This window comes from Chiloscyllium punctatum, chromosome 37, assembly GCF_047496795.1.
Source record: "Chiloscyllium punctatum isolate Juve2018m chromosome 37, sChiPun1.3, whole genome shotgun sequence".
In the NCBI taxonomy this organism is placed as follows: Eukaryota; Metazoa; Chordata; class Chondrichthyes; order Orectolobiformes; family Hemiscylliidae; genus Chiloscyllium; species Chiloscyllium punctatum.
The window spans coordinates 40,029,794-40,041,917 of record NC_092775.1 but is presented as its reverse complement, the minus strand read 5'-3'; the positions used below and the strand labels follow the sequence as shown (position 1 = coordinate 40,041,917).

General features: G+C 40.5%; 1 protein-coding gene across 1 annotated transcript in view; it reads right to left on the bottom strand.

Moving 5' to 3' along the window:
- LOC140463026 (brefeldin A-inhibited guanine nucleotide-exchange protein 2-like) overlaps positions 1-12,124 on the bottom strand; it is a 96,745-nt gene that overhangs the window by 42,556 nt on the left and 42,065 nt on the right. The window contains 7 exon segments of the mRNA XM_072556631.1: positions 892-1,046; positions 2,561-2,732; positions 3,504-3,588; positions 3,721-3,926; positions 4,723-4,834; positions 9,689-9,890; positions 10,088-10,196. Coding sequence (XP_072412732.1) covers positions 892-1,046; positions 2,561-2,732; positions 3,504-3,588; positions 3,721-3,926; positions 4,723-4,834; positions 9,689-9,890; positions 10,088-10,196 — 1,041 coding nt within the window.

Below are 12,124 nucleotides of genomic sequence, written 5' to 3'. Positions count from 1 at the left end.
CTAATTAATATCTATAACCATAGCCTCTACTCTCTCTCAGAGAGAGAGAGAGAGAGAGAGAGAGAGAGAGAGAGAGAGAGGAGAGAGAAGAGAGAGAGAGAGGAGAGAGAGAGAGAGAGAGAGAGAGAGAGAGAGAGAGGAGAGAGAGAGAGAGAGAGAGAGAGAGAGGAGAGAGAGAGAGAAGAGAGAGAGAGAGAGAGAGAGAGAGAGAGAGAGAGAGAGAGAGAGACACACACAGTTAACAGATAAATTGGAAAGAAAAATAAATGTGATTTGCCCATTCAATAAACAGTTTTCAAACAATGAATACCAAGTCTTCAGAAATCCTTGAATATCCTGATTGTTCACAGGCAAGTAGAATAGTATATGTTGCCTGAATTCAGACTTCCCGAATTTTTTTTTTAAAAACAGGTTGGGATTCTTTTCTCAGAACATTCAACAACAACTCATTAAACTGGAGAGAAACTGGACAGACATCAAAACAAAGCAGCTCAGTCTCTATGTTTTTTTTAAAAAAATCACATTGTCACCTGCCAAATCCAGTCAGAAGCGACTTTTTTAAAATTTTCCTCTTTTCAAACAACATTCTGTCATTGGCTGGTTAGCACAAGTCCTCTCTTCATTGACCAATTCAACATCCAGCCAGCTGCCAGCCCTGAGCCATAGCAAACACTGCCAGTTCACCTACAGGGTCCTTCAATTAGTAAGGAAGTTGCATCACTTTCCAGGCTAGTCACAGCAAAAAACCTCTTTTGGCTCTCTTAAAACCATTTGCTTGCTCCAAGTTCAATTCTGAATGTTAACTTCCAATTCCAAAGCAAATGAGAAAATTACAAGTAGTGATGGTCTCTACATACGTCACACAAAAATTCTGAGACTGAGAAATCAAACTTACTTAAACATTGGTCTGACATGTTCAAGGTGCGTAGCACTGGTAAATGGTGCTTGTGCATGACTAACAGCCTCCATCAGGACCTTCGCAGTTTTTGCCATTTGCTCCATCTCAAGATTATATAGTAGTCTTCGTTGTTTTTCAGTGGCTACGCCTACAAGCAAAGGTGATAAAGTTCAACACTTGATATGAAGATGAAAAGAAAATTCAACTGAAAATTTCCTATTAAATCGAGAGATATTAATCCAGTAAAGTTCAAATTATTTCTGAAACAAAGCAAGTGTAGAACCAGAGTCACCAAAAGTCATTATAGCAGGAGTTGAATTAAGAGCTTTAAAAAGGTACAAAGCCTTTACGATAAGGAGAGAATATGAAGTGTAAGATAAATAGATGCAGAAGTAGAGTAAGGTGATGTATGTGCTGGCTGACAGGTGAATGGGCAAGGTGGTAGGCTGGGTCAGGTGTCTGGAGGGAGCTTCAAGTCAGGACAGTGTCAGGTGTTGGGTAAATACAAATTCAAGGTTTTCCCTGGTAACCAATTACAAAATAACTACTGCAGCTAGAACATGCTACGGCTGTATAACAATCATGTGCAATGGTCTAAATATGATTAATAATATAGTCAAATGTATTAACTTGGAACATGAACATGGATTGGGAAGGGATAGGAGTACTGTAAAGTGTACATTTGATTGGAAACTATTCTTAAAAGGAATAGCCGATTGGAAGCTTGTTGTTATGTGTAAGTATAGTATAACACCTTGATTCTAGCAATATAAATGAAGCTGTGCAACCTTTATTTTGATGTGTCTCCTGTAAATGCACAAATAAACGTTTAAACAGAAACCAGAGTCTCATTCTGGTCTAAGAGGAAATAAAGGGTTAATACTCACCCCTTCACTTGGTAATAAGATGATAAAATTGTTTATTCCTTTAAGTAATTCAAAATACACACCCAAACACATGGTAAAAGGAGGAAAAAAAGTAGGGACTTTCTCTCAATAGAGATTCAGTTTTGGACAAAGAATGATTAATTCTCAAAGCAAAAGAGGATAAAGTTTGAAATTGGCTTTTTATTTGTATGGGTGCATGTCACAGACCACTGGCAGTTGTTGTTGACACTCAAGAAATAGAGAATTTTCTCAGTCTTCACAAGAGTGGCTGAATATTGTTCCAGGTATTGTCCTGGATACTCAAGGACTTTTTAGAGAAACAGAAGAGGAGAGCTGGGAAGATCTTCAGCAGATTGGAAACAAACTTCCTATCGAAAACCAGACAAACTCTAACAAAATGCAAAACATTGTCCAAAGAGAAAAGCCACAAAACCCAGTCAGTGACCAAACAAACCCAGCAATTAGCCAGGACTATAGGATTTCCAAAAAAATGCTTGTTCTGTAAAAAGAAAAAAAATTGGATTCCTTGGCCTTTTAAACAAGTAAAAAGTATCTTAATATAACTTGAAATGAATCAACATTTCAATAATTCCCCCAAACTTAGATCCTAAAAAGAAAAAAATCAGTATGAAGCCTCCAGAATACCTGGGCCAATATATCTACGATGTATAAAAATTATGACATCCAATAACTCTTGTATTTGAAAGGATCACTAAAAGTATTTATGCTCTGTATTTAACAGCAAGTCTCATGAAATTGTCAATGTCAAACTTACTTGGTTTGGTAGACTTTGGTGTGATTGAAAATTCTTTAGTCTCTTTCATGGCAATTTTTTTCCCTGCAATCTCATCATAAATGGAAGACAGGTATTCTTCTGGCAGATCTTTGTTGTCATGGATCCCACGATTCATTCTTATATACTGTTCTTTTGTCATTTTGTTCTTTACCTGTTCAACACACAATGCAATGCAAGCCTTACAACAGAAATCTTAAGATAGTGCTGGAAAGTAGGACTAATGTAGTGTTAGAGCAGTTTTTGACCGCACAGACTCAGTCAACTGAAAGATCTCTTCTGTACTGTATAATTCTATGTTTCTATGATTCTATGTAGATGTCTTAACCGATTCTTGAATCAAGCTTCTAATTAAAAAAAATATCACTTTTATAAAAAAGAAAGGAAGGCACTAAAAATTTCTTTTTGTTTCTACACACCACCCGTTTGATATTCTTTCCTGTGGCCTTATTTGTACCAAATAATTCTTCTTGTAGTAAATATTGTTTCTCCAGCAACAGGGTAATAATGATACTAACACCACCGACAAAATTTCAACTTTGGTTGTTAATATAAAATGCGCGTTACCAGATCAACTGCCTGCACCACGTGAAAGTTAGAAGTTCCACCCATCTCTACAATAATAAAAAGTTGACTTTACTTTGTGAAGTGACATGTTCCCTTATTGCTTCCATAGCAGTTTCAATAAAATACAATCATGCCCAATGTGATGACACAAGAGGGAAAGGAAAATTTATATTTCATGTGTGTTACATGCAAAATTTTCAGAGGGGGATGCCATGGCAGGCAGAAAAGAGATGACATCAGAAACCTAAATCCAAATTAATTGGAATGCTAATCTCTCATACTGTTTAGCTCAGGAAAATCAGTCACAACACAAATTCATATCTTCATTCACAAGACATTTTTTCCTGAATTAAGTTACCTGAGGACTGTGCAGATCTGTTGTCAGCATTATAATAGAGTAGGCCAGGACATATGCCGAATCAGCACTTGCAAACAGTATCTGTCTGGGTGTAGGGGGGGACAGGTAGGGTAAAAAGTGCATTACCTAATTAAATAGATGAAAATTTTCAAGTACAATTTTTGAAAGCATCACCAGTTCTCACTTTAAGATATAAAATTTTTACACTTTGAATTACCCTTGATTACACTCCAAATATCGAGCTGCAAACTTTTCCACGAGTCGGTCAATTTTCTGCGCTTCCCCAGGCAGACGAAAGCCTTCGAGAAATATTCGAAGTGCTGAAACAAAATCCTTCTCACAGAAGTCCAGTTGATCAACATAAGCATACATCACTTCTTTGCTAAACTTGCTGTTCTCTCCGAGGAACTCACCCACTTGACTCTGTGGAAGCATGCAAGAATATTCAGTCATGTTAAGTTAATTTTAAACTCTGATACTTGATTAAACAATTCAAAAATTACAATACAACGAAAGACGAATGATTCTTTCAGTCCACAGACAAGCCAAATACTGGAACAATTAAAAAAGATACTCCAAGATAAAGATCCTTTAATCACACTGATTGAACTCCAAATGAAATAAATATTTGCCATAAAGATACACTGAAGTCAAATTCATGGGGAAGTACAGAGATTTGACAGGGGGTAGGCGCGAGGGAGTGGAAGGAAATAATAGTTATTAGTTTGTTTAATCTCAAGGGGAAGCATTGCAACAAAAAGTCATGCAATATACAATACACCAAGTACAGTCCCTGGCTCACTTGGTCTGTTGTGCAATTCTTACAATAAACTTATCCACCATTCATGTTTAAATCATTATCAGACTGAAGTACTGACCTGCATCTATGATCATACAGTCAACCATGGGAGAACATTAATAATGTTTTTAATAATAATTATACTTAAAGTAGCTTTCTAAAAAGTTTATTATTTGGCCGATGTAATTCTAATCCTGAATTACCCAAAAAATACAGCATTTCTATGCTCAAAAACAATAAGTATGCATACTAATCTAAGGCAAAAGAAAACTTCTTTTATTCTATAACTTGATTTTATTTGCTTTTAGGATATTGGCTATTTTATGTTCAGCAAATTTTGCATTCAGAAATTGAACAGAACATCATTGCCTAAGATAAGAGTGTTTTTAGTTACTTATCATGAAATAATGTAAATCTTACAGAATCTAATCTTTCTTCCTGTTGAAAAAACTGTGCAATGTCTTCAGCTGCTGTGCCCAACATTCCTTGGTCTTGCAAGTACTGCACACCTTTCTTCGGTTTTCTGTTGAACCTGAAAACGAAGGAAAAGTTACTGCTGCCATCATTGTCATTTAACAAGAGCTACTGCAGTCACAGAAGAACTTTACAGGTTTTCTAAATTGTAATGTAAAATCCACATTTTTAAAAAATTTGGATTGTGGAAGGAAATGGCAAAGGACTGTTTTCAGCTAAGAACTGTGGCAAGAGCTTGTGCACCTTCAAAAACAAGTTAATTGGAACTTATTGAGTGTGCTAACAGAATTGCTTTGTGGGAGTCATGGCATCATGGGTGTGAATGTTAAGTGTGAGCTTTGCTCAAGGCAGATCGCTGATTGGTCCTAATTGCACAAACCAAACATGGAGGCCAGAAGTCATTAGGTTGACAAGCGATTGACTACTTGGCAAGGCAACAGAAAACGTGTGAACAACATTGGGGCAGTAGTCTCCAGACTGCAGGTAAAGGTCTTCCTCACTCTACAGTCAAGTAACCAAAACCCAGAAGATAGCGAACTGTTCTTTCCCAAGGATTGTTTTAAGCTGTTGCCTCAAACTAGTTACTGAAAGACAAACAATTGGAGTGCCAATTATCTTAATACTGCAGTAAAGATCTTGTAAAGAATAAGCAGCTTGGAGATCAGAAGACTTGGAAAGTGAAAGAAACCCCTCCAAATCTTATTGATTGGTGCTTTTGAATGGTTTCCCCAGTTATTATTTTTCCACCCATAATATCCATTTTTGCTCATTCTTCTGTAAGCATTTGCATATGCTTGCCCCTGTGTATGTGCATTTGTCCATGTGTTTAAGAAGGGGGTGAGAGGTTCGACTAGTGGACCCATATGTTGATACTTGGTATTTTTGTTTGACTGTGGCTAGAATCGCTTTATAATAAATAGTAGTTTCTTATTCAATCTGGTCTGGTCCACGTTTTCTGTTTGCATGAGTTCAGCAGACCAGAAAATTTGGGTCTTGGAGCATTATGATTAAATATTTAACTACCCTGGTAGTAATGGTGCTTAAACAAAGGCATTTACCTGATGCTTTTAACTCGCAGTTATTTGTCAACCTACTGTAAAGCAGCAAAACATGCTGGAAGCTGAAACTAGTCTGACAATATTTCCATCAGCCATAATACACCATCAAAGCAGCACGGTGCAAATGCTCATGGTTCATTCATTCTAAATCTAGAAACTGTACTTCAAGCAGCTGTCTAGTTTTAGGTATATACACTGATGCTAACTGTTCAAACAGGACAGTGCTTTTCTTTTTAAAAACTTATTGCCACTGAGAGCCCAATGCAAGACTTGAAAATTATCATAACCCCTCAGTAGAGCAACCAGACATGCAGACATTATGACTACTCTAACATTTCAGCTCCACTTTGGCAAGCACTGAACTGCAACCATCTACCATAGTCCAATTGCCGTGTATATTTTTAATTCTACCTTTTCAAGTATTTACCGAGTTCCTTTGCAAACGTTACAGCCTCAGCAACATTTGTTTTTTTTAATGTAAACCTTTATGCCCTTCTTTTACCTGCCTGTGAAAACAGCTTTGTAAAATATTTGCACCTGACCTATCTGCTTGCTAATACCAGTTACATTAACACAGACTAGATAGATGCAATTAAATACTTTGCAAGTTCTACAAGTATAATATGCTAAGCAGAGTCCGAGTCCTCACCCACCACCCCACCAGTCTCCGCATCCAATGCAGCATCCTTTACCACTTCCGCCAACTCCAACTAGACTCCACCATCAAGGACACCTTCCCCACCCCATCCCTCTCTGCCTTCCACAAGGACCACTCCCTTCAACAGTCCTTGGTTTGCGCCACTCTCCCCACCAACGACCCTGAATCCCCAGGTACCTTCCCCTGCAATGGAAAAGATGCAAAACCTGCCAGTTTACAATCCCCTCACCTCTATTCAGGGCCCCAAACAGTCCTTCCAGGTGAGACAGAGGTTCACCTGCCTCTCTTCCAACCTAGTGTACTGCATCAGATGTTCCCGATGTGGTCTCTACATCGGGGAGACCAAACGTAAACTTAGGAAATGGTTTGCCAAGCATCTCAGCCGGGCTCACGGGGCAGACCGAACCTTCCAATCACCACCCAGTTTAATTATCCTTCTCACTCTCTTTCTGACAAGACCATCCTTGACCTCCTCCATTGCCACAACAAACCAAACTGCAAATTGGAGGAACATATCTTCTGTCTGGGCAGCCGAGAGCTCGGAGGACTCAACACTGAGTTCTCCAATTTCAAACAACCTCCTGTCCTTTCCCCTGACTCACTTTTGGCATCCTCAATACCTCCTTTTCTCCTCCACTTCCCGCTCCTCCGCCCTTGAACCCCACCCCTCCAATCGCCACCAGGACAGAACCCCACTGGTCCTCACCTACCACCCCACCAACCTCTAGATACATCAGATCATCCGTCGTCATTTCCGCCACCTCCAAACAGACTCTACCACCAAGGATATATTTCCCTCCCCTATCAGCGTTCCGAAAAGACCACTCCCTCCGTGACTCCCTCGTCAGGTCCACACTCCCCACCAACCCAACCTCCACTCCCGGCACCTTCCCCTGCAACTGCAGGAAATGCAAAATCTGCACCCACACCTCCCCCCTCACTTCCCTCCAAGGCCCCAAGGGATCCTTCCATATCGATCACAAATTCACCTGCACCTCCACATACATCATTTACTGCATCCGCTGCACCCGATGTAGCCTCCTATACATTGGGGAGACAGACCGCCTACTTGCGGAATGTTTCAGAGATCACCTCTGGAACACACGCACTAACCAACCCAACCGCTCCGTGGCGTGGCGTAACACTTCAACTCCCCCTCCCACTCCGCCAAGGACATGCAGGTCCTTGGCCTCCTCCATCGCCAGACCACAGCAACATGATGCCTGGAGGAAGAGCGCCTCATCTTCTGCCTAGGAACCCTCCAACCACAAGGGATGAATGCAGGTTTCTCCAGCTTCCTCATTTCCCCTCCCCCCACCTTACCTCAGTCCCAACCCTCAGACTCAGCACCGCCTTCTTGACCTGCAATCTTCTTCCCGACCTCTCCATCCCCACCCCCTCTCCGGCCTATCACCCTCACCTTAACCTCCTTCCACCTATCGCATTCCGAACGCCCCTCCCCCAAGTCCCTCCTCCCTACCCTTTATCTTAGCCTGCTTGGCACACCTTCCTCATTCCAGAAGAAGGGCTTAAAACGTCAATTCTCCTGCTCCTTGGATGCTACCTGACCTGCTGCGCTTTTCCAGTGATACATTTTTCATTTCTTTTTCTTACTAAGTTATTAATTATGGGTAAACTAATTTGTTTTGAAAGGATGGAACAATCTCTTTTGAGCAATGGGTTTAAGGGTCACTCATTAACAAAATAGCAATATTTATTTATTTATGAACTATTCCATCAAAAATAAAGTTTATGGTTGAAAACAAGAGGCTAGCAAGTAAATAAGAGCCAACAGTTGGCTAGGTGGCAGAATTTCACCAAGTCAGATGTATTCCATTCTGAGCTGTCCTGGCATGTCGAGCGTGTGTTGCTGGTAAAGCACAGCAGGTCAGGCAGGATCCAAGGAGCAGAAGAATCTATAAGCCCTTTGTCAGGAATCTGGCAAGTGTAGCTTTGGCTCTTAATTTGTGTTTGACATCCAGATTCCCACATCCCCCACCATCACTTACCTTGTGATAAATCTATTCCACCCTATTGCATGAGTCACCTTATTAGCTTGTGTAAGGAAAATAGAATTGACATTTACTCAGATATTCACAACAACCATGATCATCTTTACCATAGAGAAAGTGGCAGAAGACATCACAAAAGCTAAATCCCACCCCGACGCAGGCTTTTTCCTTTCTCATGGGCCATCCATGGTATATGTATGCGTGGGTGCAGAGGTAGCTTATCAATTAAAACATCAGCTGGTGCCATTTGTTTTGGATGGCCAGCATACTTCATTTGGAGAGCTGATGAGCCCTTATGGATATGGTCCCAGGTTACCTTTTGGGTGAAGGTAAGGGGACTTCCTCAGCTGCTCTTTGGGACTGTTAACTGTGGAGAACACTGCATATGAAATGTATGTAAACCTGCATGGGACTTTCCCCACCAGCTGGGGGTCATGGAGGGTGCCAGGAGCTTTTCAGTGGCATTGGGTGGGGCATGAGGATGGCATCAAAATGATGACATGAGGCATGAGGGCTGAAGAAAGGTTTCATATTTTAAACTCTTTGAAACTTTTCACCATATTACTGGAGCCCCATGGCAGATTTTCCACCTTGCTTACTTTGAGAACTGACGGCCTCCTCAGCTCTTCCTAGGTCACCTGGCCCAACTTGCCATTATGTCCAGATAGCTAATCAGCCTTGAAATACCACTAGTATTCACATTACTACCTCCAATAGAATGAAGAGAAGCAAACTTTGGGCTAAGTAACTTCATCTGTACAGCATCACAGTTTTAGATGGTGCCAAAACTTTCTCCATGTCTTCCCAGTGATTTAATTCATTATGCTCAGACTGACTCAAAATTTTTTTTGCTGATTCTGTTAAATTTCGCCCAAATCTTCTGTAACTCACGAGCATGAAGCAAAGATGAGGAGAAAGATAACATGAGTAGGCAGTTTCCTCAGATGGAGCAGGCTTGATTTATCAAACAGCCTTCACCTTCCTCAATTTTGTATGCATAAAGTTATTGCAACTTTGTTAAATCCATTTTTTAAAAAGTTTAAATTAAATTTAATTTAAAGCCTGTGGCAGCAGAAAGGGCAGTGGTAAGTGCATGCATTAATTTCATAAAATCCCACAAAACCAAACAGCAAGATTTGAAGCACAACAACTATTTAACTCAGCTATTAAAGTTGAGTACTCACAGATCGATCCCTTGTTCTATAATATCCTTCTGTTGTTTCAAAACTTCAAATTGCTCAGGATCATCTGCGGCACACGTCTGCGCACTGATACTCCCAACACCTGATGATATTGTGGAGTCAAAGGAATTTGTACTCCCTCGTCGGCGGGTAGCTTCCAAATGTTTCCCTTCACAATTCTCTTGCTCAGATGACTTCTCTTGACCTACACATTAATTTAGTGAGAACCTGATATTTCAGTTGTATTATTTACCAATTGCACCTTGTTTAGAAATTGCTTATGACTTCTAAGGAAGATTGTTTTTCTAAACATCACAAAGTTAAATGCTAGGAGTAAAAATAATGAGGAAAGTAAAAAGTTTGAGATTTGCAAGACAGATAGCAGATGCTTTGCTAACTTACCAAGGTTCGTCTGAAGGTTTGGATTGATATATAAATCTTTACTCCACTCAACCATGCATTTTAGTATAGAAACTAAACATTCCAGTCCTTTCTTCCTCAGACTCAGTTCCTGAAAGGTAGATAAACATTTCCTCAGTGGGACAAATTAAATAATTAAGAAAAGAAAATCTCGAAGAACCATAAACTCCATGCTTTTTCTTCTCCTTTTCTGATCAAGATTTACAAATATAAAACAATGAGTTTTGGATTTAATTCTTTGCGACAAAGAGAAACCCTCCTCTCAATACTTAAAATTTCAGGAGATCATAAAACTAACCGACCAACAGGGCAGACATTTTCTAAAAGGAAACATGAATTAACTATTCATTTACAGCTACAAATATTTTTCTTCTGAAAACAAAATTTGCACTCCAATCATTCTGCAGTTAACTAGAAAACATGTAAATTTGCTAAGGTTTGAGGAGCAGAATGGAAAATACCAAATTCCCGGCCCATCCGTCTGGCAAACATCAGAACTACCACAGGACAAAACAGTTGAAGACAACGGAGAAAATCAGAATGTGTTTGCAATTTATTCCTTCTGCAGCATTTTGATATAACTTGGATGTATACCTGATTACTTTAAAGAGCAGTTCAGAATCAACCACATTGCTGTGGATCTAAAGTGGGCAAAAACAGCAGATTTCATTCCCAAGAAAGGCATTTGTCAAAGTGTAATAGAGATGTACAGCTTGGAAACAGACCCTTCGGTCCAATCCGTCCACGCCGACCAGATATCCCAACCCAGTCTAATCCCACCTGTCAGCACCTGGCCCATATCCCTCCAAACCCTTCCTATTCATACACCCATCAAAGTGCTTTTAAATGTTGCAATTGTACCAGCCTCCACCACATCCTCTGGCAGCTCATTCCATACACATACCACCCTCAGCTTGAAAACGTTGTCCCTTAGGTCTCTTTTATCTCTTTCCTCTCTCACCCTAAACTATGCCTTCTAGTTCTTGAGTCCCGACCCCAGGGAAAAGACTTTGTCTATTTATCTGATCCATGCCCCTCAATTTTGTAAACCTCTATAAGGTCACCTCTCAGCCTCCGACGTTCCAGGGAAAACAGCCTCAGCCTATTCAGCCGCTCCCTATGGCGCAAATCCTCCAACCTTGGCAACATTCTTGGAACTCTTTTCTGAACCCTTTCAAGTTTCACAACATCTTTCTGATAGGAAGGAGACCAGAATTGCACGCAATATTCCAACAGTGGCCTAACCAATGTCCTGTACAGCCGCTACATGACCTCCCAACTCCTGTACTCAATACTCTGACCAATAAAGGAAAGCATACCAAATGCTGCCTTCACTATCCTTTTACCTGCGACTCCACTTTCAAGGAGCTATGAACCTGCACTCCAAGGTCTCTTTGTTCCGCAACACTCCCTCAAACCTTACCATTAAGTGTATAAGTCCTGCTAAGATTTGCTTTCACAAAGTGCAGCACCTCGCATTTATCTGAATTAAACTCCATCTGCCACTTCTCAGCGCATTGGCCCATCTGGTCAAGATCCTGTTGTAATCGGAGGTAACCCTCTTCACTGTCCACGACACCTCCAATTTTGGTGTCATCTGCAAACTTACTAACTGTACCTCTTATGCTCGCATCTAAATCATTTATGTAAATGACAAAAAGTAGAGGACCCAGCACCGATCCTTGTGGCACTCCACTGGCCACAGGCCTCCAGTCTGAAAAACAACCCTCCACCACCACCCTCTGTCTTCTACCTTTGAGCCAGTTCAGTATCCAAATGGCTAGTTCTCCCTGTATTCCATGAGATCTAACCTTGCTAATCAGTCTCCCATGGGGAACCTTGTTGAATGCCTTACTGAAATCCATATAGATCATATCTACTGCTCTGCCCTCTTCAATCATCTTTGTTACTTCTTCGAAAACCTGAATCAAGTTTGTGAGACATTATTTCCCACACACGAAGCCATGTTGACTATCCCTAATCAGTCCTTACCTTCCCAAATACATGTACATCCTGTCC